A 27,987-nucleotide genomic window follows, 5' to 3' on the forward strand; every position below is an offset into this window, starting at 1 on the left:
CATGCAGAATGGTGAGACCAGAAGAATCTTCGCTGGAGAAGCACAGGGAGAGGTGGGGGAAAGGAGCGGGGAGGTGGCTGGGGGATTCCAATGCAGTGAGGGGTGGGCCTTCCTCTGGGAGCTGTGGATTCCTGCTGTGTCCCTCCCCATCCCCTCTGCCAACCCCTAACCTCACCCTCATGAGCCAGACTCGCCATGGCAGGTGCCCAGGTCACTGAGCAGCGTTCCAGCAGCCAGGTGCACCCAGTTACCTTGGTGATCTCTCGGCGGGCCACGAAGGTGGCCAAGGCCTTGCACACATTCCACTGCTTCTCAGAGCACAGGTCCTCCGAGGTCACCTGGATGCCCACCTGGAGAGGAACAGTAAGGGCGAAGGAATGAGGGACAACATGGCACTCACCAGTTAGAAGCCCCGCAGCTCCGCCAGACAGCAAGTCCCAGCCCAGGCCAGGCCTCCAGAGTTTCTGCACCACCTACCAGGTCTGGGAGGCCAGAGATCTGAGGTGGGGTTTGACTCTGCCCTTGGGTCCCCGGGAAACCTTGGGCAAGTCACTTCCCTTCTCTGGGTCTCAGTTTCCTCATCTACAAAGTGGGAATGATCAGACCTACCCTTGTGGGATTGTTGAGAGGATTAAAATGAGACTATGTCTACAACAGGGCTTCATACAGGCAGAATGTTGGCTAAATTTAAAGGATAGGCCAGGCTCAATGGCCTGTAATCCTAGAATTTTGGGAGGCTGCAGCGGGAGGATCACTTGAGGCCAGGAGTTCAAAACAAGCCAGGGCAACACAGTGAGACCCGTCTCTGCAAAAACACACACACACACACACACACACACACACACACACACAAATTAGCTGGGTGTGGTGGCGCATGCCTGTAGTCCCAGCTACTCAGGAGGCTGAGGCAGGAATATTGCTAAAGCCCAGGAGTTTGAGGTTACAGCGAGCTATGATGGCACCACTGCACTCCAGCCTGGGTGACAGAGTAAGACCTCATCTCAAAAAAATAATAAAACTAAAAATAAAAAATCAAGAACAGGCACCTGGGGGTACCTGAGCATTTATGGGGTGCCCAGAGGCATAGTCAGGACTATGTCACCCAGCCTCAGTGCTCCCTCAGGAACCACTGGCCCAGCTGGTGAAGTTGCCTGGGCCTGAAGTCCATAGGCGGGAAATAGAGCCCTCCCCCACAGCTCACAGAACCCTGGGCATCACCAGCAATCCTCCATTAACTCGACAACCCTGCCACATAGAAATCATGTTCCCTTTTGCAGATGAGGAGACGGGCTGTGGGAGGCAAGCTCATGGGCTGGAACCCAGCACTCTCCCTGCCCCAGCTCCTCCTCCAAGATCAGGTGCTCATGCTGCCTTCCCTCCATTCCCACAAACACCTGGCTGCTGAGGCTGGATGTGAAGACTCAGGGGCCTGGAACTCAAGTCCCACACTGGAATCTATGTAGCTCAGTGACCTGGAGCAAGTCCCTTCCCCTCCCGGGCCTCGATTTTCCTGTCTGTGTTATGGGATTTGGGACAGGAAGATCCTTGGGATTCCCCTTGCGCTGCCAACCATTACAGAACTCTGCTGCTCTAATCAGGGCCCTGCGAGTGTGAGTGGCCCTGGGCTGCAGGGAGAAGAATGGAGAGGGGAGGTAGAGGACCCACCCACGCACCCACTCCCAAGCAGTGCCCACCCCACACACCTCCATGCTGGAGTTGAAGGCCCGGTTCACCTTGGCCTTGATATTCACCACTTGTCCAACACTGGGGAGAGGAAAGTAGGAGGTGAGCCTTCCAGAGGGGCCAGAGGGAGGACCAGGGGCCTCAGATACTTGCAGAGCCTCTCTTGTGGGGAGCTGGCAGGAGGACTTCATGGCTTGGAGGGCATATTCACATCTGCGATATCACCAAGTCCTCAAAGCCAGCTAGCAAGATAGTGTCAGCACCCCACTTTACGGATGGTTAAGCTGAGGCTGAGAGAAGTAGCATGATTGCACTCATCTGCTCTCCCGTTCTCTGATCCCCGTTGTCCAATTAATGCCTGTGCTTCTTTTTGCTCTCGGCTCAATGGTCCCCTCCTCAGGGGAGCCCTCGCTGCCCTGCAGTGGCCCACCCACCAACAGAGGCCCTGCAGAGGCTCACCCTGCAGCACTCTCCTGGCAGAGTGACCTCTGTCTCCCACAGTTCTTAAGCTCTACTAGGGTAAGGGCCATGGTTTTGCTCCCCATTGACTCTCCAAGGCCTAGCACATGGCACAGGGTGGGTCTCGCATAAAGTATAGCTGACTGAATTAATGCATCCTACATGTATTGAATGCCTAGTAAGGGCAAGATGCTATAAACAAAGGGCAAGAAGAGAAAAGGAAATGTTTAAAGAATGCCTGCTAGGTTCCAGGCACTGTGCACTGCCCCATTGGAGCCTCAGAATAAGCTTGGCAGGTAGGTTTAGGAGAAACTGAGCATCAGAGAGGTTAAGTCATCTGCCCAAGGTCACCAAGCTAAAAAGTAGCAGAGCCAGACTTCTAGACTGACTCTGTTGACTGCACCAGCCCCTCTTTTCCCAGCTGCAGCCTGTCCTCCTGGAATGATTCCCACATCCATATGAATCCCCAGGGGAGCCACCTAGCCTGAGCTGTGCCTAATGGAGGAGGCAGAGGGTGCCCAGCTGATGGACTGTGGGGAGAAGGGGCAGGAGGCTAAAGGCCGGCCCCGTTCAATTGCTGTGTGATCTCCAGCAGGTCCTTTCACTTCTCTGGGCCTTGGCTCATGAACATGGAGAGTGCCATGCCGACTTCTTTCTCAAATGACACAGTCTCCTGGCCAAGCCTAGGAAGGGTCCATTCCAAGGGGCCTGCTGGTCAAGGGGCCACCGTGAACACAGTGGGAATGGCCACACAGGCCTGGGTTCCAGTCAAGCTCCACCTTGACCATCACACTACAGAGCTGTGTGACCTTGGGTGAGTCACTTTGCCTCTCTGAGTCCATTTCCTCCTGTGTAAAGTACTGCCTGTGGTTCTGAGGGTCAAGTGAGAGAGAATGGGACTGAGCCAAGCGCCAGGCCTGGCCCACAGCCGGAGCTCAATAAATACCACAAGCTCACATTTGCCAGACATTTGTTGATTCCTGTTCATTTTTTTAGTAATACTAATAGTCATGGAGGGGAGGGTCATTTTTAGGAGATCCATGCTGACATAGTGACGGATGAAGCATCACGATGTCTGCAATTCACTTTCAAATCGTTTAGCAGAGAGAGAGAGAGAGAAAGTATATATATTACGTCTGTAATCCCAGCATTTAGGGAGGCCAAGGCAGGCAGATCACCTGAGCTCATATGTTCGAGACCAGCCTGGCCAACATGGTGAAACTCTACTAAAAATACAATAAATAAATAAATAAGCTGAGCATGGTAGGGCACACCTACAATTCCAGCTACTTGGGAGGCTGAGTCACAAGAATCGCTTGAACCCAGGAGGCGGAGGTTGCCATGAGCCAAGATCGCACCACTGCATCCCAGGCTGGGTGACGGAGTGAGACTTTGTCTCTTAACAAGAAAAAAAGTATATGTATTTATTTGTCCATACATAGATACAGCAAATTTAGAAAAATGTTAATTATTGGGTCTCAGTGGTGGTGACCATTGTACTATTCAACTTTTCTATATGTTTGAAAGTTTTCATAATCAAAAATTACGGCAAAAAACTTCTATGGTCCCCCAAATAAAAATAAAAGTCTATTTTCTGTGGTGCTGAGAGGAATTTGTGATTTTTCCTCCTCTCCCTCCTTCTCTCTCTACCTTCCCCCAAAGCCAAGCAGACACCCATCTGGGTTTCTAAGCTCCTCCTCCTTCCTGAATGCCCTCTGTCCCCACAGCTCTGGCCCAAACCGGATCCTTCCCCAGGGCCACTGCCCAGCCTCCTCAGGGGCCCTAGAGCTCCCGGATACCCTTCCAGGTGTTCTTCACAACGCAGACAAGCACCCCCCATAAACAAATCTGACCCCCATCAAGACCTTCCCTAGACCAATTTACTCTCAGGAGACAGAAGAACATGTTAATTGCACCACAGAAATTCAAATAGCAAACCCAGGTGATGAAGGACTCTAGAGAGCAAATGGCCAGCTTTCCTCAACAAATATATTTTGAGAGAGAGAGAGAGTGCCAGAGAGCTGGTGGAGGATTGGTGGGTATCTATAGAGTTTTTGGGTTTTTTTTTTTTTTTTTTTGAGACAGAGTCTCACTCTGTTGCCCAGGCTGGAGTGCTGTGGCGCTATCTCGGCTCGCTGCAAGCTCTGCCTCCTGGGTTCATGCCATTCTCCTGCCTTAGCCTCCCAAGTAGCTGGGACTACAGGCACTTGCCACCACGCCCGGCTAATTTTTTGTATTTTTGGTAGAGATGGGGTTTCACCGTGTTAGCCAGGATGGTCTGGATCTTATGATCTCATGATCTGCCCACCTCGGCCTCCCTATAGAGAAGGAACCAATTACAATTATTTGCATCCTGACTTGAAAAACAAAATAACTGCAGGCTGGGTGTGGTGGCTTATGCCTGTTATCTTAATGCTTTAGAAGGCAGAGGTGGGAGGATCACTTGAAGCTAGGAATTTGAGACCAGCCTGGTCAACATAGCGAGACCTCATCTTTACAAAATAAAAAAATAATAATATAAAATTTAATTAGCCAGGTATGGTGCCACATGCCTGTAGTCCCAGCTACTAGGGAGGCTAAGGTGGAAGGATCGCTTGAGCCCATAAGTTCAGGGCTGCAGTGAGCTATGATGGTGCCACTGCACCCCAGCCTGGGAAACAGAGCAAGACTCCATCTTGAAAAAATAAATAACTGCAAAGCAAACAAAATAAAAACAAATTTATGAGACAGTTTGGGCATTTGAACACTGACTAGTGATGTTAGTGAAAAATTATTGCTAATTTTTTAGATGTGGTAATGATGTTAAGGTTGTGTTTAAAAAGAATCCTTCTCTCAAAAAAAAAAGAAGGCCAGGCGTGGTGGCTCACACCTGTAATCCCATCACTTTGGGAGGCCAAGGTAAGCGGATCACCTGAGGTCAGGAATTCAAGACCAGCCTGACCAATATGGTGAAACCCCATCTCTAATAAAAATACAAAAATTAGCCCAGCTTGGTTGTGGGCACCTGTAATTCCACCTACTCGGGAGGCTTAGACAGGAGAATTGCTTGAACCTGGGAGGCAGAGGTTGCAGTGAGCCAAAATTGTGCCACTGCACTCCAGCCTGGGAGACAGAGCAAGACTCCATCTCAATAAGTAAATAAATAAATATAAAAAGAGTTATTAGCCCTTAGAGATACATTTGGAAATATTTTTAAGTGGCAAAAGCAGAAACAAACAAACAAAAAAACTTCTTAATCTTTCCTCAGGTGTGTCCAGGCCTTCCCTGGCCACCAACCATGCTCCAGGCCCCTCCCCAGCTTGCCCTCCTTCCCGGCATCCTCTCTGGCTTTCCCTCCCACCCACAGCCTCCTCCACCCAGATTCACCTTCACTCTGCTGAGCCCTGCAGCAGGTCCAGCCATCATGCATGTACCCCTAACCCTCTCTATTCCTTGCTCCCCTAAGTAAAAGAACTTGTGTTGGCTACAGGGACCTGGAGCTGGCCCAGACACAGCTCCACTGGCTTCAAAGTATCACTATATACAGAGCTGAGAGTACTGGCAGCTCAAATGTGTCCTCCAGGAAGTCCCCCCTTGACTATCCTCAGTGCCACGACACCTACCCCCAGACATATAGGAAATACAACCCACTGGTTAAGAGCAAGGGCTCTGGGGCCAGATTGCCTGCCTGGTAGTATATCCTGGGTCCTCAATTAGCTGTACCACTTTCAACAAGGTACTTCATTTCTCTGTGCCTCAGTTGCCTCATCTGTAAAATGAGGATACTAATAGCTATGACCACATAGTATTGTTTTGAGGATCAAATAAGTTAACGTATTTAAAAAGGCATCAAAATAATGTATCAGTATTGGTGCACTAATTGTGACAAAGGTACCCTACAAATGTAAGATGTTAATCATGGGGCACCTGGGTGTGGGGTATATGGGAACTCTCTGTACTATCTTTATTTTTATTTTTTTATTTATCCTGAGATGGGATCTAACTGTGTCACCCAGGTTGGAGTGCAGTGGTGTGATCTTGGCTCACTGCAACCTCCACCTCCCAGGCTCAAGTGATCCTCCCACCTCAGCCTCCCAAGTAGCTGGGACCACAGGCGTATATCACCATGCCTAGCTAATTTTTGGTAGAGACAGGGTTTTGCCATGTTGCCCAGCTAGTCTCAAACTCCTGAGCTCAAGTAATCTGCCTGCCTTGGCCTCCCAAAGTTCCAGAATTACAGACACAAGCCACTGCGCCTGGCCTTGTACTATCTTTAGAGATACAATGTTTTTATAAATTTAAAACTATTCTAAAATAAAAGGTATTACAAAGCAGCTGGGCAGGGTGGCTCACGCCTGTAATCCCAGCACTTTGGGAGGCCAAGGCAGGCAGATCACTTGAGGCCAGGAGTTCGAGACCAGCTTGGCCAACATGGTGAAACCCTGTCTCTACTAAAAATACAAAAATTAGCTGGGTGTGGTGTCACGCACCTGTAATCCCAGCTACTCAAGAGGCTGAGGCAGGAGAATCACTTGAACCCGGGAGGTGGAGGTTGCAGTGAGCCAAGATCACATCATTGCACTCCAGCCTGGGCAACAGAGCAAGACTCTGTCTTAAACAAACAAACAAAAAAAAGTATTACGAAGCAGAGCCTTTTTTTTTTTTTTTTTTGAGACGGAGGCTCGCTCTCTTGCCCAGGTTGGCAGGCTGGAGTGCAGTGGTGCGATCTCAGCTCACTGCAACCTCTGCCTCCTGGGTTCAAGCAATTCTCTGCCTCAGCCTCCCGAGTAGCTGGGATTACAGGTGCTCACCACCACGCCCGGCTAATTTTTTGTATTTTCAGTAGAGACGGGGTTTCACCATGTTGGCCAGGCTGGTCTTGAACTCCTGACCTCGTGATCCACCCACGTAGGCCCCCCAAAGTGCTGAGATTACAGGCGTGAGCCACTGCGCCTGGCCCGGAGCCCATTATTGCAAAGAACTTCTCACTGCGAATTGAATGACGTTCCTACATCTGCCTCCCCTGGAGACTGTGGGTTCCGGGGAAGAGGCTGTGCTCCAGTGGACTTTGCATGCCCAGTCTCAGCAAGGCCCCTGCTCTGGAAAAGGTGCTTATCTAATATTAAGTGTGTAGTGAGGGAATGACTGATGACTGAATGAGTGAGTACAGGGACTGGCCAATCTTCTTCCTTAATGGTGACACACTGAGCACCCAGTGAGTCCTGTAAGCCCTTGGCACTTGATGTCCTAGCTCGTGCTGGTGAGTTTAGGATCAGGCCCAGAGACAAGAGCTCTGTGTGTGGCCCTGCAGCCTGTCCTGAGCCAAGGGCTCAGCCTGCTCCTTGGATCCCAGAAGCAGGATCTATGGGCAAAGCCATGGGGAGGCAAAGCCCGGTGCATGTGACGAATATTCTTCTATTCTGTACAGCCATTAAAAAAAAAAAAAAAAAGGAAAAGAAAAGGCCAGGTGTGGTGGCTCACACCTGTAATCCCAGCGCTTTGGGAGGCCAGGGCAGGTGGATCACCTAAGGTCAGGAGATCGAGACCAGCCTGGCCAACATGGTGAAACCCCGTCTCTACTAAAAATACAAAAAAATTAGCCGGGCCTTGTGATGGGCGCCTGTAATCCTAGCTACTCGTGAGGCTGAGGCACAAGAATTGCTTAAACTCAGGAGGCAGAGACTGCAGTGAACCAAGATTGTGTCATTGTACTCCAGCCTGGGTGACAGAGGGAGACTCCATCTCCAAAAAAAAAAGAAAAAAAAAAAGTCTACTTTAGTAATGAGGTAACGAGCTCCTCATCCCCGGAAGGATGTGAGCAGAGGTTGAATGGCCCAAGCTTCTGGCTCAGACTTTGCCAAAGCACCTTGTCTAGGGGCCTCCCTACAGCCCAATGACCAAGGACCCAAAGAGAATGTCCAAGCTCAAAAAGGCATTCACTGATTAAGTCTAACCCTGTCCATTCTGCAGATGAGAAAACTGAGGCTCAGAGAGAGAGACTGACTTCCCCAAAGTCACGCAGCACCCCACTATGCTATCTCGGCCACACCCTGGCTGAGGGAACACCCACCCACCCACCGCATGGAACAGCAGGTCAACTCCTAGACCCCAGAAACACTGCAGAGGGGTTCACACTTCCCCAGAGGCTGCCCCCACCTCATTTTCAGTCAGTTGAGTCAGGCTCTAGGCAGCACACAGGCTGACCAGGCAGGGAGTCAGGAGGACAGGCCCCAGGCTGACGGGAGGGAGACCAGAGGACCTTGAGGCAGGAGGGGCCACTTACCTAATGGTGTGCTCAAAATAGACGTCATCCATGGAAGCTGTGACACAGGGGCAGCCAGCGTGCCTCTCCGCTGGTGTCAGGAGAAGAAAGCCAGACATTAGCAGCCTCCCCTGATCACAGGCCTCTGCTCAGATGGCACCTCCTCAGGAGGCTTCTCCAGCTGCCCAAGCCAAGGCCGCAACTCCCACCACACCCTGCTGCCACCCTTCCTTACACCCCTCACCGTGGGCACCACCCCGACCCTCTTCTGTATATCTGCTTTTCGTCCGTCTACTGTCTCTCCCTCCTGGCTAGATTGTAAATTACTTGAGGACAAGGATTTTTGCCTGTCTTGTTCATTGCTGTACCCCAGTCCTGGAACAGTGCCTGGAACATAGTACACACTCAGTAAGTAGCTGTTGAATGAGTGATCACGCCACACTGGCCTGCTTCCTGGCCTTCTGGAGCCCCGTCCCTTCAACCACCTGTTCCCTGCCTGAGTCGTTCTCACCCTCAGGACTCCACTCAGGTGCCTTAGCCCCTCAGGCATCCCTTCCCTGCCCCCAGGGCCTGGGTCAGGGCCTCTGAAACAGTGCTGGGGAACAGTCGGGTCACCTGTCTATCCCCCATCCCCACCCCACCAGGCTGTGAGCGCTGTAGGTTGGAGAACACCGGTGCAACACAAGGAATGAAATGGGCTCAGTCCAGCGCACCTCAACTCAGGGAAGGAGCGCTGCAGGGCAGGCAGTCATGGGCTTTGCTCAACAGCATCTCCGAGCCAATCTGAAGCAGCCATGTGGAAGGCTGCACTGTGCTGAGGCAGGGACTTAGGGCCTGGGACCAACACTCAGGGCTGAAGGGTTCTGAGTGAGAGAGAGGTGGGCTGTGCTGAGCATTGAGACATCAGCAAGGGCATTTCAGACAGATGGACCAGCATGAGCAAAGGCCAAGATAAGAAACAAGTGTGGCACTTAGGGTGGACAGTGACCATCTCTGAAAGCACGGCCCCTGCTCTGGGCCTGTGGGGCAGGTGGGGAGCCATGGGGAGCACAGCCTCACCAGATAGGCAGGCCGTGGTGTCAATCCACTTGAGCAGCTGCCCGACGCTCAGCTCACCGCGTTGGTTGGTATGGCAGGGCAGCACCAGCTGGCTCATCTGCACCTCCGTGGGGTTCCGGTATCCCTCGCTGTCTGCCATGGCACTGTCGTTCCCTGCACGTAAGGCTGACTTCCGGGATGTACGGCTGGAGAACACAGAGGCCAAGCCCTGGGGGACAGGTGGGGACAGAGAGGTCCGCTTGCTGCAGGGTCTCCCAGGTGTGTCCAGCCCTGAGAACTTAGGGTCTGGGGGAGAGAGAGTACCTAGGGCCACCTCCCACCAGACCCCAACCTGAGAGTGGTCACCACTCTCCAGCCCGTGGTCTCAGACCCCAGGGGATCTGTGGATGCTGCTTCTGCCCAGTTTCCTTTTGGCCAAGAACCGCATATGAACACGGCCTTGCACCCGAGTGGGCCAGTGGAGACAAAACCATGCAGAGAAGTCAGTCCTCCTCGCTTCAGCTCCTGGGCCAACTTTTTAAAATGTTGCCTTAGATTTACCTTCATTCTGGAAAGAGTCCCCTCTCTATGCAGGGAGGCCTAGAGAGCTCTATAGCAGTCAAGCCCAGGGAACTGTTCCTAATACAGTGTTTCAAGAAGCTGCCCTGATTTCATCCCCAAAGGGCTCCTTTCTTGGGCTCCCTCCATCTTCAGAGGCCATCAGGACAGCCTCTGTGGCCTGCTAATGTCTAGCACTTGGATCTATTGCCTGGGAGGGCTGTGGGCAGTCACTGACCAGCTGTCTGATCCAGGGCTGGGTACAACAGCTGCCAGCTGGAAAACTGGCTGAGAAAATTCTCCAACTCATGAATTAGAGCTGGGGTTTCTGCTTGGAACCAGCATGTCTTACTCTCCAGGCAGAAGAGGTGGGGTGTGCGCATCAGTCCTTTGGAAGGGAGGAAGAGGGAAGGGGCTAGCAGCCTGCCATCCCTAAGCAGACCATGAGCTCAAGAGCTGGGCACACCTGCATGTGTGAGAAAAATGAGGAGGGACAGGCATATGGGTTCCAATTCTCATGGCCAATGCCACTTGTGTGGTGGTGATGACAGTCGCCACTAATGTTTATATAGCACTTAGGTGTCACATAATTTTACAAGTACTTTATATGTACTAATCCAATTTTATCCTCCCAACAAACCTATGACACAGATGCCTTATTATCCTCATCCTACAGATGAGGAGCCCAAGTAAGTGACAAAGCTCAGCTGTGGCCCCAGAGGTCTGCTGCAGCCTGAGCTCCTACCCCCGACACTACACTGCTTGCAGGGCCTCCTGGGGCTGAGATGAGGAGTCCAGGGACCTGGGCTTGGCTGTAGTGGCAAAGAGCACCATGCCCCAATGGTGAGCCTGCCATGGCTGCAGGATGATGGCAGTGGTAGCTCTTGTACCTGGTGTATACTCCTTAGATAATTCCCCCCAATGAGCCTCCCATAGCTAATTCAATTTCAAGCACACCGAGGTGGCTTGTTCAAAGTCACTGACCCCCACGTGGTAGAGCCAGGATTTGAACCAGGCCTGTCTGACCCAGAACGGCTTATGGGTTCCCAGAAACCCGGCTTAGTCCCAAGAGCCCCTGGGTAGGAGGCTGGGCACCAAGGGGAGGCAGGAAGACAGCCATCCCAGGAGCTCTCAGCCTGGGTGGAGGCCTGCAGGGTGCCAGGCTGCCTGGCTTGCAGGCTCTCACAGGTAGCTGGAAGGCCGATGTTGTCCAAGCAGCAGGAACCATCGCTATGGTAACCACTGCCAAGGCACTTCCCGCTTGGTTGTGCACTGGGGGCCTGCATGGATACGGGTGGCTGGCTTTCGGGGTGTAGGAGTGGGTAGAGAGAGGTGGTAGGCAAGACTCCATTCGTCCACACTCTTCCCAAAGCCCTCCCATAGCCAGGGGTATTGGGAAGAAATTCCAGAAAGAAGCCCTAGGGAGAGCTGAGGAAATGGGGGAGACAACGCCCACTTGCAGAGGGCAACTGGGCAGAACAAAAGGGGCAGAACAAAAGGGGCAGACCGCCTGGGGTTTCTGGGCAGTCTGGACACACACACACAGGGATGCCAACACACAGCACCCCCACTTTACCAGCCTGGGCACGTCCGCCACTTCACTGAGTCCTCACGAGGATGAAGGCAAGAACTATTGACCCATTTCACCAACAAAGGAACATGGACACAGCCCTGGACCAGCAGTCATGATGCCTGAGCTCTGGTCCTCTCTCTGCTTCTCACCTGGTCAACCCCTCCTCCCATGCGCTCCTGTTTCCTGTTCTGTGAATCAGGAGTCCCTACCTTCCTGTTGGACCCTATGCCACAGGAGCCAGGACCTGTGCCCTGCTCACTGGTTCATTCGTTCATTTATTCATTCACCAAACGCTTCCTCTGTCCAGGGCCCTGGGCCAAACATAGAGAATACAAAGACAAATTGGGCCTAGAGGGGCCTGGCACACAGGAGGACATCGTCAAAGGTTTGTGGAGGGACAAACAGAGACGGACTTGAGTTCAAATTCTACCTGTGTTCCTCAAGTGCTGTGTGATCCTGAGCAGGGTCTCCCCCTTCCCAAGCCACATCTGTCACTCACCAGGTAGGACAGAGAATTGCCTGGTGCCCTGGTTCCAGGTACCCCTGGTTCCAGGAGTCCAGGGCCTAACTCAGCCTGGGATTTGCATACCCAGCTGAGATTCCCAGTGAGGAAGCTCTAGAACCCTGTCAGAATGGAAATGCTGTGCTCCTCTGAGCAGGGCCCCTGAAGCACACTGAGAGACAAGCCTCGCAGTTGCTGTCCCCACCACTCCCCTCAAAGAGAGGGGTGCAGAAACCCTGGGCTGGAGCACAGGCGGCAGGCACAGAGCAGCAGGTGGCCCCAGGCATAGCCTTTCAGACTCCACTCCTTCCTTGGGCTCCAAGGCAGTCTGCCCACATTAGGGCATGCCAGGCCAGGCCTCCTAGTCCCAAGGTGGGCAGGCAGCCAGTCTGGGAGGCAGGGGTGTGTGCAGCCCAGGCAAGTTTTGGCCAATGGGGCTCCAGAGCTGGGCCACTCCTCCCAGGGCCAGTCATAGGAAGAACAGAGGCCCTGGATGGAGTCAGGGCCTGGGCGGCCAGGCAGGCCGAGCCAAGAGAGCTGCCAGGGAGGCGGGGGGACTGCACTATTGCAAGGGTAGGAGGGCACCCAGAGGTCGAAGATGTGCCCTCTCAGACAGCAGCTGTGCCAAGTGCTGGTCCCAGGCCCTGGCAGACCTGGCCAGACTTGATAATGCTAGACTAGGCCCCAGCTAGCCACACCGTGGGCTCTGTGTCCCTCCTTCTGAGCCAGAGTCATGTCACAGAGCTGCGGGGTCAGGGCAGGAGAGACCCCCTCACCCAATCCCTTCACAGCCTGAGGGACTAAGGCACAGAGGGAAAAGCTGGCCCAGGACCACCCAGCTGCGGGGGCCAGTATAAGCCCCACTGGGCCATGGCTCCTTCTAGGCAAGTTGACAACAGGCCCACAGGCTACTGGGGCTGGAAACAGGCTCAAGGCTTCACCTTGGTTTCCTCCCTCTGCCCAGTATCCAAGTCCCAATGATCCGACCTTAAACAGGCCTCTGATCTAACTCCTTCCAGCCTCCATACAGCACCAGAGGGATCTTTCCAAAAAGCAAATCCAACTCAACAACTACTGCTTACCATGTCCTGTCTTTCGGGGAGACCTGGTCCTCATAACTCCACCCACCACGGGACTTTGCTCTGCCCCTTAGGAGCACATAGACCTCTCTAAAGAGCAAGCCTCACCAGGCATTTCCCCTGCTCAAGACTCTTCGATGGCTCCCCACTGCTCTCAGGATCAAGAACCAGCCACCGTAGCTCCTGCCACTCACCCCAGCAGCCACTCTCTCAGCTCCAGACCATATATGTTTCCTTAGAGCACCACTCTCACTCCCGCTGTCTTCCCCCACCAGGAAGGTGCCGCTTCCACCTAGAATCCCTTTATCTGCCCCCGTCTGCTAGGTGAGCCCTTCCTCATCCTGCGTCTCTCTTCCCCAGGGAGAATTAGAATGCCCCTGCAGCCTCACCATCTCCATCACGGCACTGACCAAGCTGGGTAGTCACTGTCCTCACAGTTGCCACCCCCATCAGATAGATGCTTCCACGGGATAGGGACAAGTGCCTGGCACAGAGTCGGGGCTGAATAAATGCCCATGGAAGAGAGAAAGGAAAAGACTAATGGCCTGAGAGCTGAGACTCACAGTGGGAGGAAGGTCTGAGGTGCAGAGAGGCCATAAGGAACAGCAAAAAGGAGAAACAGAACGGCTGTGGTTCAGGTGATCGGAATGTCGGGGCAAAAGGTTCAGGTGATGTGAACACTGGGGCAAATGAGAGCAGGTGGGAAAATGCTCTACGTACCTGGATGGGTGGAAACAGAGGAAGAGGGGCTTGGGGTCCAGGCCAAGAAGTCCCCAGAAACCATGGAAGACTTCTGGAGAAGGCACGGCCTACAGTGATAAGCCAGCTGAGATCACCATACCTGCAGACGCCATCTGGAGCAACAGGCCTGGTGCAAAGGAGACCTACCTGCCCTGAATGGGAGGAGCAGGCCTGGGTGACCTCTGGAGTAACCCACCATGACACAGGCTGTGCACAGGCCTTGGGTTCAAGCCTAGCTTGGGTTCAAGTCCAGTTCCACAACTAACTTTGATAACCTTGAGCAAGCTGCTCCACCTCTATGGGCCTCGGTTTCCTGTCTATAAAAATGGGATTATTATACTCACTTCTAAGAATCATCGTAGGGAGGAAATTAAACAACACCAAGTATATGAAGCTCCTAGCACACATATACCCTGTGGCTAACATGTATTGAGTGCTTACTATTAGCATGATAAAGTTTGTGCTTTCTACAGAAATACAGCTGGGAGGGACCCAAACATAGTTCAAAGTGGACTGTTTCCACAGTGCTTTCTACCCATGTGCTCACCAGAGCCTCACAGCAACCCTGTGCAAGGCAAGATTACGAGCTTTTTTGAGAGGTTCTGTGAGAATTCAAAAAGCCAGTGATTATGGAGCAGGGCTTCAAACCCAGGGTGCAAAACTGCAAAGCCCCTGTTCCTCCCATTCTCCCGCCCCTGCCTCTCACAAGGTACTGGAAGGTGGGCCCCAGGGGCGGGAAGGGAGAAGAGGCCTTGCACCCACCCCAGAGCTGTGGGCCAGGCCCCATGAAAGGCCCCATTGTCTGAACCAGGTCACTCTAAGCAGTGTGAGGGAGCTGACTAAATTCCATGCTCTGTCCCCACAGAGGTGGCCCCAGCCCCTTCCCTCTCCCCCAGCCTCTCAGAGAAACCCAAGGGCAGCCTCCTGGCGCTTTCCCCACCAGCAAGGCAGGGTATTTGTCAACATTCCAAAGCTCCTCTTTCAGCCTATTCCCTGCCTTCTTCCCAAAAGAGGCTCTGAGGCAGCCAACACACATACCCGGGACACACACAGGATGCATGTGCACTAGGAACCAAAATGCAAACAAATAAAGTTAAGGAACCAAATAAGAGAGGAGAGGATTGTTAGGAATCCAGATGCTGCCAAAGAGAGCTGCATTGGCCTTGAGGTTCCCAGCAGACAAGGCAAAAAAGGGTAGTAGTGTTAGGCAGCAAACTCATGGGTAAAAGGGGAGCATACGTCCTCAAAGCTAGCCCCAGGGCTGGGAGGAAGGATACCAGGGGGCTGTTCCTCAGGCTTCTGATTGTCATATAATATCAGATCATATCTTCATTCTAGAAGACAAATGATGGTCCCAATGTCCTATCAAACATCCTAATTTTCCTTTAGCTACTGAGTGTGTTCACACTTGACATTCTTCAAGATTTGGGAGTTGGAAAGGCAGAGAATTGAACCAATATTTTTATGAAGCATCTCCTATATATATTCATTTGGTGAACAGTTATTGAACACCTACTAAGTCTCAGGTCCTATGCTGGCAGTTCTCATATGTATTACCCTAGCAATTCTTTTTTTTTTTCAAGATCATAAATTAAATATTTTATTTTTACAAGTAAAAATAAAAATTAAAAAAATAAACACTCCCTCTGGGCTTCCAAATGGTAGCTGCTTCTTTCACTAATACCACAATGTGCTTGTTGTTCATTCTCCTTTCTATCACACTGATTTTGCATCCAAGGAAAGGAGGCCTGGATAGAGGTCATAACAAAAATAAAATAAAATAAACTTTCTCCTCCTAATCTGAAGCCCTGGTAAGCGTCCCAGAATGTGGAGCAGAATCTGAAAACCTTCCCTAAGAGGTTATTCAGGTCATGGATTGTCATCTGCCTGTGAATCTGGATCTAGAAAGATGATCTCTTTTCCTGAGAATCTGTGGCAGACAGGAGTTAACCTAAAAGGCTTGAGGTTTATCCATAGTGCTGGCATGGTCAGTCAAGTAGTGTGACGGCTTTTCAGGGGGTGGGGCCTGCACTGCCACGGGTGTCTTCGGTTTGTCCAGGAGATGCAGGTCCTTTCACAAGGTTCCCATCAGCAATAAGAGACTGGAGGCACTCATTCCAACATTGCATGGAAAGAGCTGTGTCTTACTGACCCAGACCCTGCCATTGCTGTTTAGGGTTACCAGGCTGAGGCTGAGCCAGATTCTTAAAGGGCAGCACAGCCAGACCAGTGTGTTTGTTCCCCTTGTCACTTTGGCATCTTCCCTGGTATGGGGGTCAAAAAGGAGTTTGCATATGTGACAGCCTCACTCATAGAACTGGTAGTATTGACACAGGACTTCTAAGTGTCAAAGGAAGGTGAGAACTCTCACTGCACAGCCTGGGTAGGCTGAAGCATCATGACCCCTTGTGCCTGGCTCATGCAGCCCTGAGAGGGATCCTAAGGAACCAAGGACATGTAGAATGGGAGAAAAGTCAGTACACAGGGCTGTTTGCTACTGAAAAACTTGGAAGGAGGAACAGGACCAGAGCTGCATGGGGCAGCGCACAGGCAGCTTTGCTCCAGCTTCACAGTCATGTGAGGTCTCTGGTCTGGGCCTGCTGCCAGGAAATTCACAGGACTCGTGTACATTACTGGTGGGAATGTAAAATGGTTGAGTCGCCATGAAAAACAGTTTAGCAGTTCTTCAAAAAGTTAAACATAGAAATACCATACGACCCAGCAATTCCACTCCTAGTTATATACCCAAAAGAACTAAAACAAGTACAAATACATGCACACACACATTCATAGCAGCACTATTCACAGCAAGCAAAAGGTAGAGACAGCCCAAATATCCATTAATAAATGAATATATGAGCAAATTGTAATATATATGTATGTATATAGATATATATGTATATGTGTATATGTATCTTTATCAAATGAATGGTTATTCAGACATAAACATAAATGAAGTACTGATACATGCTAAAACATAGACGAATTTCAAAAAGATATACTAAGTGAAACATACCAGACACAAAAAGTCACATATTGTATGTATCCACATTAACGGATAAATCCATAGAAACAAAAAGCTGATTGGTGGTTGCCAGGGGCTGGGGGCAGAGGGAATGGGGAAAAACTACCTAGTGAGTAAGGGATTGTAGTACTTTAGTGTGATGGAAATTTTCGGAGCTAGATAGAGGTGGTGGTTGTACAACACCGTGAATGTGCTAAATACTACGGAACTGGTCACTTTAAAATGGTTAAGTTTACATTATGTGAATTTTACTTCAATTAATTAATTTTTTTAATTATTGAGAGAAAACATTTTTGGCAAAAATCAAGTCAGTCTGCTAATTTAAATTAAATAAGATGTTAAATGCCGGCTATATTTTAAGGGGAAAATACAGTGAAAGCAGAAAGCAGAGTGTACAGCCTGATCTCTGGCACATGGTAAGTGATTGTAAAAAGGTGAGTTTTATTATTAGATGTCTGGGCCTTAGTTTCCTCATCCGTCAAATGGGGCATTTAACCGGAGAGTCTCCAAGATTCTTTCCAATCCTGAAAGGGTTTGGCTTATAGGAAGAACTCCTTAACAAGGTCTCTGAGGCCCTTCATGGGCCACCCCTGCCCACACCTCCAGTCTCACTCACGCTGAAGCCATCCTCACAAAATTAATCAAGCTAAATTGCTAAGCTTTTAACAAAAGCATAAGCTGTAAGTAAAAGCATAGCTAAGCATTAACCAGCTTGCGCTATAGCCCACTTTCTTATAGCTGCTTATTGCTTAAAAGTCACACAGCCCCTGCCACAAGGTCCTAACTTTTCTAGATAACATCTCTAACATTAAAAAAAAAACCTTCGAGGTTTCTATTTTGAGATATTTACAAAATCCTGCTTTGCTTTTTTTTTTTTTTTTTTTTAGATCTTGCTCTGTCACCTAGGCTGGAGTGCAGTGGTGTGACCTCAGCTTACTGCAGCCTCCACCTCCCAGGCTCCGGTGACCCTCCCACCTCAGCCTCCAGAGTTGCTGGGACCACAGGCATGTGCCACCATGCCCAGCTAATTTTTTGTTGCCCAGGCTGATCTGGAGCTCCTGAGCTCAAGTCATCCACCCACCTCAGCCTCCCAAAGTGCTGGGATTAAAGGCGTGAGTCACTGTACCCAGCCCCAAATCCTGCATTTCAGTGGGTCCACTGACACCAGTCAGTCTAAAGCCTCCCTCCAAAGAAGCAACTCAACACAAGAATGTAGTTTCTGGCCAGGCATGGTGGCTCACGCCTGTAATCCCAGCACTTTGGAAGGCTGAGGCGGGTGGATCACGAGGTCAGGAGATCCAGACCATCCTGGCTAACACAGTGAAACCCCGTCTCTACTAAAAATACAAAAAATTAGCCGGGCGCGGTAGCGGGCGCCTGTAGTCCCAGCCACTCGGGAGGCTGAGGCAGGAGAATGGCGTGAACCCGGGAGGCGGAGTTTGCAGTGAGATCGCGCCACTGCACTCCGTCTCAGAAAAAAAAAAAAAAAAAAATGTAGTTTCTTCTTCTCCCTGTCCCATGACTCCACCCCTCACTCCTCGGCCAATCAGCAACCCCCAGCTCCTCCAAATCCCCTTAAAAACCCCAGTCCGAGAAACTCCCCAGGGAGGTGGATTTGAGGTTCTCTCCCACCTCCTTGTTTGGCTGCCTTTTGATTATGAAACTTTCTCTGCTACAGTTCCTGCTGTTTTGGTGCATTGCTCCATTACTGTACACACAACGCACATAAACCTTGTAGTCCTATATAGCACCACGGCGTGACCCAGCCACACTGGCTTTCTTTCAGGTCCTCATGTACAGCTTGCCATCTCCCAGCACTGGGCCTTTGCCCGTGCCACTCCGTCTGCCTGGAGCACTTGTCCTGCTCCGGCATCTCTGTAATGCTCCTTATCCCTCAGCACCCCGGGCACCTGTGTACCTCACTTCTGCAGTGCTCTCCATTGTGACAAGTTTCAATTAATTGTGGGAGAATTTGATTGACACCAGACCAGAAGATCTACAATGCAGAAACTCTCTCTTTCTACTTCTGGTATCTCCAGGGCCCAGAGGGGACAGAGCCTGGCTCACTGTGGAGCAAATGCATGAGATTTTTTCAGTGCGTTCCCAATTCTCCCTAGTGTCACCCCACGCAGGCAGGGACAATATGGACCTTGAGGTCAGACAAGATTCTCCACTAGAGGCCCTGCTCCCATCCCTGCCCCCTCACCCCATTCTAGAACTGTGAGTCCAAATGTCACCTGCCTCCCTCCACCCCCAAGGGTAAAAATAACCTTGTCTGAAATCTGACACCTACCCTCTGCGGGTCATCTTGAGAACTGCCCCTGTCCCAGAGGTGACCACCAGGGGCCTGGGGGAGTAGGGAGGGCATTTCCTGAATGCTTTCCCATTCACATCTCATTTGACCCATAAGCAAATATATGAGGTGCTATCACTGGTGAGGTACATAGGGATCCCGCACTCAAGAGACATCTCAAGTCCTCCCTAAGGTGCCCAGCCAGAGCTTGAGCACAGCCCTTTCCTCGGCACCAAGAGGTGAGTAGGGCTTTGAAGACTGATTACACCTGCTTGGTTGTATGGGTGGAGAAACTGAGCCCCAGGGGGCTCTCTGTCTAAGGTCTTAAGTGAAAGGGCTTAGTTAGGCAAACTTTGGGCAAGTTACTGAGAAGCTGTTTCCTCCTTGGTTAAAGAAGGACAAGCACTCCCACCCAGCTCCATGAAGAGCTGCATGCGGATGAAAGGAGAGAACCTAAAGGGACCCGGCTAACTGTGCAGTTCTGTGCACATGTGAGGAAGCAGTGTCAAGGAGGCTAGAGAGGACGCAGCAGCTGGGCTGGATGGGAACTTGTCTTTCCTAAACAACCAGACTCTAGCAGCATTTGTTCTCACTTTGGGAAACAGAAATGTGGAAAGAGGGTTTGCGGGGGGACAGTGGGTTCTTAAGACGGGTAGATTGCATTTGAATCCCAGCCCCACCCTCAGTACAGGGAGCAGGGTGGGGATGATGGGGAGGTCTCTGGGCAACTTGCTTCCCCTCTCTCCATTCATTCATTCAACAAGTGAGCACCCCCCACAGACCAGTTTCCTTATCTGTAAAGTACTTTGTAGTACTTTGTAGATTGTCGTGAGGTGTAGATTGTCGTGAGGTGCAAACATATGAACAGCTTTGTAAGTGGCCACGGTCCTGCCTTCCTTTTATGCCAGCACTTACTGAGAGACTGAGTCAGGCCTGCAGGGAGTGGGGAGTGTGGGAAAGCCTGAGCCACGCCCTCACAGAGCCAAGGTCTAGATAGGGAGACAGCCACTGAACATGAAGTTCCCTAGGAGATCTGCTACGCCAAGGGGCAGCAGGGCTTCAGAGTGTGAGCAGAGTCTGACCCTGTGTGCAGATGGACAGGAACCTGCAGGACAGGGGCCAGGCTGGGTGGGCCAGGGTTCAACTCCTCCGTATTGTTTGGGCGCTGTCCCTGCAGTATGCCCAAAACAACCTAACAGGAGCAAGTGTTTCAACCTCTCTGGACTCAGCTTCCTCAGTTTATAAAACTGAAAGTGGTGGGTGTGCAGGTAAGATTGAGAACAATCATTCTTCCTTGTATATTTAATTAATATGGCCAAGCACTGTACTGAACTTTTTTTTTTTTTTTGAGATGGAGTTTCGCTCTTGTTGCCCAGGCTGGAGTGCAACGGCACAATCTTGGCTCACCACAACCTCCACCTCCTGAGTTCAAGCGATTCTCCTGCCACAGCCTCCTGAGTAGCTGGGATTACAGGCATGCGCCATCACGCCCGGCTAATTTTTTGTATTTAGTAGAGACGGGTTTTCACCATGTTCATCAGGCTGGTCTCAAACTCCTGACCTCAGGTAATTCACCTGCCTCGGTCTCCCAAAGTGCTGGGATTACAGGTGTGAGCCACAGCCCAGCCACATTTTTTTTTTCTTTTGAGACAGTTTTACTCTGTCATCCAGGCTGGGATGCAGTGGTGTGATCTTGGCTCACTGCAACCTCCACCTCCGGGGTTCAAGCTATTCTCCTGCCTCAGCCTCCTGAGTAGCTGGGATTACGGGTGTGTGCCACCATGCCCGGATACTTTTTGTATTTTTAGTAGAGATGGGGTTTCACCATGTTGGCCAGGGTGATCTCGAACTCCTAGCCTCAAGTAATCCTCCTGCTTTGGCCTCCCAAAGTGCTGGGATTACAGGCGTGAGCCACTGTGCCCAGCCTGTATTGAATATTTTTATGCATTATCTCTTTTAATCATCACACAGCCTTAATACCTGAATGTTGTTATTATTCCCATTTTACAGATGGGGAAACAAAGTCTCAGAAAAGGTAACTTGCACATATACGCACACAAAATCACACAGCCAGGAAAGGGCAGAGCTGGGACATCAACCCAAGTCTGCTTACCGAAAAGCTAAGACTGCTTGACCACTTTGTACAACTGCTTCTCTCTCATCTGGCAGGCAGGACAGTTACTGCTGCATCCCAGGCATCTGTGACATCCACCGGCCCTTCCTTACCCAGACATGCCAGGCCAGGACCCATACCTGGAGCCAGGACTTCCAAGAAGCTCCCCTCCCTGTCTACCCTCATGTCCTCTGCAGGAGGCCGTGATGGTGTCAGTACCCTTTTCCAGCATGATCTAGGGTCAAGGCACTTTCCAGAACACTGTCCCACTAGGCCACTGTCGGTGAGGAAATTGCAAACTCTCAGGGAGCTGAAAACTGTACTTTATAAATCCTCAGCTCTCAGAGTGGGAGGAAACCTCAGGTTCAGCTAGACAGGCCCCTCTCAGGTGCAGAAATCTCAGCCCGCCACACTACCTCTGGTGGCTGTCCAGCATGAGCTTGTTTGCTCCCAGAAGCAGAGGGCTCACTCCCTTCCAAGGGAGACCCTTCTGCTGAAGAGCAAATCTGCCTGTTCTTCCCTCTGTCCCACCCACTAGCTGCCTCCCTGTGGCTTCCTCCCTTGGGGCTATTTGCCACCTCCCACCCTCTACCTCCAGGAGACCGCAAAAAGTGGCCAGAAGCGATTAGAACACGGGCAGTCTGAGTCTGACCCCAAGTATGAATGACCCGCCCTTCCCATGTGACCCCCCCTCAGGGGAGCTGCTTTGACAGCACCCAGTACAGAATCCATGTTCACAGGCAGTCACCCCCATGCCGCAGGCCCTGACAGTGGGGTGGGCCATTCTGGGGCTGTGAAGGACAGAGCCAGCCTCTCCCCTCCTCAGACCCCTGCCCTCCCTGCCAGACAGCCAAAGCTGCTGCCTGTGCTGCCTCTGGGTCACCATGGCAACAAGTGGCCAGGCAATGGACCCGGGCCCTACCGTCCTGCAAGCAACTCTGTTTACCCTGGAGCTGAGCACAGCAGCTACAGGCATCGCAATTCCTCTTCCGGAGAGCGAGAGAGAGAGAGAATGAGAGAGAGCAGAGGGAAGGGAGAAGAAACCAGAGTCAGAGAGAGAGAAAGGAAAGGCGGCAAAGACAGGAGGGAAGGAACAATGCAGAGGTCAGAGCGAGAGAAAAACAGAGGCTGGCAGGGAACAGAGCAAGTAGAAGAGAGGCGAGCGGGAAGGGAGGAGAGGCTCCAGACCTCCCCCACTGTGCACCTTCCTCCTGCCTGAGCTGCCCTCCCCTGGCCAAATTCTGGCTGCAGCCAGGACTTCCCGCCCCAGGAAACCAGCAGCCCAGTGGGCCCCTTCAAGGCCCCAGCGGCTGCTCCAAGGTCCTGCGGGCCCCTCCTGCTGGGGGATGTCCTCTTCCTCCCCAGAAAGTGGGGCTCCTTCTCCCAGCCCCTCCAGCAGCACCTCCCCACTCAGCATCCCCCTCACTCCCCCAAGGCCCCAGACGGTTCCCAGGGCCCTCCTGCCTGCCCAGGCCTGCTATCCTCTGGCTCTCTTCCTTCCCTCCTTACCTAGCTTCCCCTTGCACAACATAACAACATTTTCATTTTCCCAGGAGTGATCAAGAAAACATTCCTGAGCAGAGCAGAGTGGTGGGAGAGGAGCTGTGATTTTACTCACTGAAGGCATGCCCTTACACTGCAGGTGTTGCAGAGCAGGTCTCAGAACAAGGCTTAGCAGAGGAACACTGACCAGTGGGGCTGCTTCTAAGGCCCAAGCTGCCAAATCTGGGCATTAGGAGGTCCAGAGCTGAGCACATCCTAGTCTCTGGCAGAGGCAGCTGAGCTCAGCAGGTGTGCCAGCAACTCTCTACGTGGCACCATCCACACTCCAGATGCCGCCTTCAGCCTCAAGCTCTCTGGCTGCAAAGTAGCCCTATCAGACCTGTCCCAATTCCACTCCCATCCCCATATTTTCCTACACTGTCTCAGAGGAATTTGATCACACAACAAGGTTTATTGAAATAATCAGAAGGGTGAAGAGAAAGAGAGAAGAAAGAAAAAAACAGGAAGGCATGAGGGCTGGCAAAGAGGACAGCAAGGCCCAAGGGCTTCAGACTGTCTGGCTAGATAACCCGAAGCCATTTTACTTGAGCCACTCTGAACCTCAACATCCACATCTGTAAAATGGGAATAAGAATATCATAGTTACCCAGCCTGGGTGACAGAGTGAGATCCTGTCTCTTTAAAAAAAAAAAAAAAAAAAAAAGAGAGAGAAAGAGAGAATATCATAATTGGGATTCAATGAGATTATACATGTAAAGTGCTTAGAAAAGGAACTGACTCATAGGAAGTGCCTTCATGTTGTTAAAAAGCCAAGGCAGGCCTGCCTGTAATCCCAGCACTTTGGGAGGCCGAGGCAGGCAGATCACTTGAGGCCAGGAGTTTGAGACCAGCCTGGCCAACATGGTGCAACCCTGTCACTGCTAAAAATACAAAAAAATTAGCTGGGTGTGGTGGTGGGTGCCTGTAATCCCAGCTACTTGGTAGGCTGAGGCAGGAGAGTCGCTTGAACCTGGGAGGTGGAGGTTGCAGTGAGCCAAGATCTTGCCACTGTACTCCAACCTGGGCAACAGGGTGAGACTCTGTCTCAAAAAAAAAAAAAAAAAAAAAGGGCCAGGCACGGTGGCTCATGCCTGTAATCCCAGCCAGCACTTTGGGAGGCTGAGGCAGGAGAATCGCTTGAACCCAGGAGGTGGAGGTTATAGTGAGCTGAGATCACTCCACTGCAGTCCAGCCTGGGTGACAGCGAGACTCTGTCTCAAAAAATAAAAAGGGCAAGCTGTTGTAGAAAGACCCAGAAAACCATTCTAGTGAGGAAGGGCCTAAACAGGTCCCAAGGGTAAGTGCTGTGACTGGCCAGATGGCCTTTGCAGAGCAGTGGGGGTCAGATGGAGCCTTCCGGCCCTGGGCTATGACAATGGCATCTGCTTTCCCTCCTGGCACTGCCAATTGAACACATCCTCTCTCTACCAAGACAGAATTCATTGGTTCATGGTTCATTTCAACCAAGAATCAAGATGTTGAATAGGACAGAGTCTGTGGCACTCTATGAAGCCTCCCACAGACGCCCACATATGGTCTAACCAGACTCCACGACTGCTGGGAAGCCTTTGCATTTTGTAGGCCCTCGAGAGGTTCAAGACACCGCATGAGGGAAATGGATTATTGGAATAGAAGGCAACGATCACTAGAAAGCAGCTCGGGTTCACTGAGAACAAGGCATGCTGGGCACACAGGAGCAGACCACTGGGTTAGGAATGGACATAATTTGCATTTGCATAGACCCAGAACATTGTAAGTGCTCAGTAAAAATGTGTTCAACGGAACCTGGGAGCTGTCTCCAATTAAGTACCACATGTACCTGCTCCATTCAACATGTGATCAAATGGCTTACCTGAAGACACACCTGGTCCTAGATGACCACTTGAAAGGTTGTAACATATAAACTTAAAACCAAGCAGATGAAAATGAAAAAGACTCATTCTATCAACCTGCATTTAAGCTTTTCTGTTGCTATCACTTTTTTAAGTTGTATGCATGCTGGGGCGGCTCCAGCTTAATAGTTATTTAAGGGAAAACAGCCTCATTATTTCATCTGTCCACACACTCAACAATGACAATTCCTGCTGTAACCAAATGGGCACCCTGTGGCTGTTGAAGGCTTCACCCTGTGGTGAGGGGTTGGGGGGTGAAGGGGGTGCATTTCGGGAAGGAATGACTCAGTGGCAGGGAGGAGACAGCCCAAGACTGGCATTTGGCAGGCAGCATGAGGCCCAGTCCTGTGAAGGGGAAAACAGAGGGAACAAGGAGTGGCTCAGGATGACAATCAGGCCGTCAGAGGGACAGTGAGGGGGCCAGGCTGCGTGTTGCCTGGGTGTCAGGCCTCTGGCTGCAAATCCGAAGGCTGGCTGGATTAGAGGACAGAAAGAGGCCTAGTAAAGTGTAAAACCAAGACCTCAAAGGGGTGGACAAGGTTAGGAAGGGGCCGATTCTAGCTGGGAATCAACATAGATCTTTTTAAAAACTCCCACTGCCAGACACAGTGGCTCACGCCTGTAATCCCAACACTTTGAGAGGCTGAGGCAGGAGGATTGCTTGAAGCCAGGCATTTGAGACCAACTTGGGCAAGAGAGTAAGATCCCGTCTCTAAAAAAAAAAAAAAATTTTTTTTTTTTTTTCGAGACACAGTCTTGCTCTGTCTATTGCCCAGGCTGGAATGCAGTGGCTTAATCTTGGCTCACTGCAGCCTTGACCTCCCAGGCTCAAGTAATCCTCCCACCTCAGCATCCCACGTTGCTGGGACTACAGACGGGTGCCACCATGCCCAGCTAATTTCAATTTTTTATTTTTTGCCCAGATGGGGTCTTGCCATGTTGCCCAGTCTGGTAAAAGAAAAAGTTTTTAGCCACACCCCAGCCACTCGGAAGGCTGAGGTGGGAGGATCACTTGAGCCAGGAGTTCAAGGTTATGGTGAGCTATGATCACATCACTGCACTCCAGGCTAGGCAATAGAGTGAGACCCTGTCTTTTAAAAAATAAAGTAAAAGTAAAAAATAAATCTAAAAACTCCCAGGAGGTTCAGTCCGCACTGGGCCCCCCAGCCTCGGCCAAAAGATAAAGGTGCTGGGGGCCGGGGGCGCGGTGGCTCACGCCTGTAATCCCAGCACTTTCAGAGGCCGAAGTGGGTGGATCACCTGAGGTTGGGAGTTGGAGACCAGTCTGACCAAAATGGAGAAACCCCGTCTCTACTAAAGATACAAAATTAGCCAGGCGTGATGGTGCATTCCTGTAATCCCAGCTACTTGGAAGGCTGAGGCAGGAGAATTGCTTGAACCCAGGAGGCGGAGGTTGCAGTGAGCCGAGGTCGCACCATTGCACTCCAGCCTGGGCAACAAGAGCAAAACTCCGTCTCAAAAAAAAAAAAAAAAAAAAAAAAAAGGTGCTGGGAACACCTTAAACAGACATAGTGTCTTCTCACATGAACAGACAATAAACAAAAGAGGAACAAGAAAAGTGCTATGAGAAAGAAAAAACGGGATGTGACAGAGAGAAGGTGGTGGACAGGGAGGAGCTTCTTTAGGCTGTGTAATCAAGGAGGCTTCCTGGCTAGGATCTGAAGGAATGATGAGAAAGAGCAATTGCACAAGACTCTGTGCAGGGTTGCGGGCAAGAGAACAGAGAGTGCAAAAACCCCAAGGAAGCGCAGGGACCGGCTGTCAGAGGAAGAACAGGGAGGTGTTGGGAGAGAAGCACCTAAGAAATGCAGAGAGCAGACAGTGCCCCATCCCCTAAGGTCTTGTAGGTCCCAGTGGAGTTTGGATTTTACTCCAAGTGTGAGGGGAAGAACTGGAGGCTGTAGGGGAGGGTGGTGGTCTGGCCTGCACTGTAAGATCACTCTGCTGCTGTGTGGAGGTGAACTTTAGGATGGAGAGAAGCAGCAGGCAGACTGCTCAGCGGGCCACTGCAGTCAGGGCAGAGGGCTGGCTGGGCAGAGAGGTGGAGCCAGGATGTATTTGGGAGGTAGAGGCAACAGGACTTGCTGAAGGACTCCACGTGCGTGAGAAGGGACAGGGTGGTGCCAGTTGGAGCGGGTGGTCGAGGGAAACGGCAGCTACAGCTGCGGGCAGTGTAGAGGGAGGGTTTGCGAGCGGCTAGGGGACTTGGTGGTGGAGATGATGGGAGGTGGTAGGCAGGATAAAAATTAGGAAAAAAAGGCCAGGCACAGTGGCTCACGCCTGTAATCCTAGCACTTTGGGAGGCTGAGGCGGGTGGATCACCTGAGGTCCGGAGTCCAAGACCAGCCTGGCCAACATGGTGAAACCCCATCTCTACTAAAAATACAAAAATTAGCTGGGTGTGGTGGTAGATGCCTGTAATCCCAGCTACTCCAGAGGCTGAGGCAGGAGAATCGCTTGAACCTGGGAGGCAGAGGTTGCAGTGAGCCTAGATCGCGCCATTGCACTCCAGCCTGGGAGACAGAGTGAGACTGCATCTCAAAAAAAAAAAAAGGAAAAAAGTCAAAATAAATAAATAAGAAAGGAGGATCCAAGCTTAGAATGAGTGACTGGAAGATGGTGGTACTGGTTACTGAGTTGGGGGAGATCAGTGTAGAAATAAGTAGGGGACAAGAATTTGTGAGATCCTATTAAACATTTAAAGAGAGGAATCAAGGAACTCAGGCCTGGAACTCACTGGAGAAGAGGCTACACCTGGAGACACTAACATATATGGGTATTTAAGATCCACAGGATTTTGAGACCTTGTGGTAAATGAAAGGCGGCTGCCAATTTTTGCTACTCCTCCCATTCAAAGGTAGAGTCTAACCTCCTCCTCTTGAATCTGAGTCATTTTTAGTGACATTTCAACAGTGACTCTGAGACTAGATCATGACACACCTTGCAGCTTCCCCCCAGGCCTCTTAGAACTCTTGCTCTGGTGGAGCCAGCTGCCAGGTAGAAAATCTAACTATCCCAAGACTGTCATATTGAAGAGGCCACACGTGGGTGCTCCAAATGACAGTCCCAGCTAAACCCAACCTTCCAGCCCTCCCCACTGAGGTGCCAGTGAAGGCATCATAGAGCCCCCAGTTCAGCCCATCCACCACTAAGTTCCACTAAGCAGCCTCCATTAATGCTGCATAGAGCAGAAGAACCACCCAGCCCAGCCCTGCCAGAATTCCTGA

General features: G+C 51.2%; 1 protein-coding gene across 3 annotated transcripts in view; it reads right to left on the minus strand.

Annotated features, from left to right (window-relative positions):
- Window positions 1-27,987, minus strand: part of ACOT11 (acyl-CoA thioesterase 11) — a 169,048-nt gene that overhangs the window by 41,525 nt on the left and 99,536 nt on the right. For all 3 annotated transcript variants that reach the window (XM_054544407.2, NM_001133732.1, XM_054544451.2), the window contains 4 exon segments: window positions 9,443-9,650; window positions 8,405-8,474; window positions 1,704-1,764; window positions 252-350 (listed from right to left, as the gene is read on the minus strand). In XM_054544407.2, coding sequence (XP_054400382.1) covers window positions 252-350; window positions 1,704-1,764; window positions 8,405-8,474; window positions 9,443-9,650 — 438 coding nt within the window.

The sequence above is a fragment of the Pongo abelii genome, chromosome 1 (assembly GCF_028885655.2).
Source record: "Pongo abelii isolate AG06213 chromosome 1, NHGRI_mPonAbe1-v2.0_pri, whole genome shotgun sequence".
NCBI lineage: Eukaryota > Metazoa > Chordata > Mammalia > Primates > Hominidae > Pongo > Pongo abelii.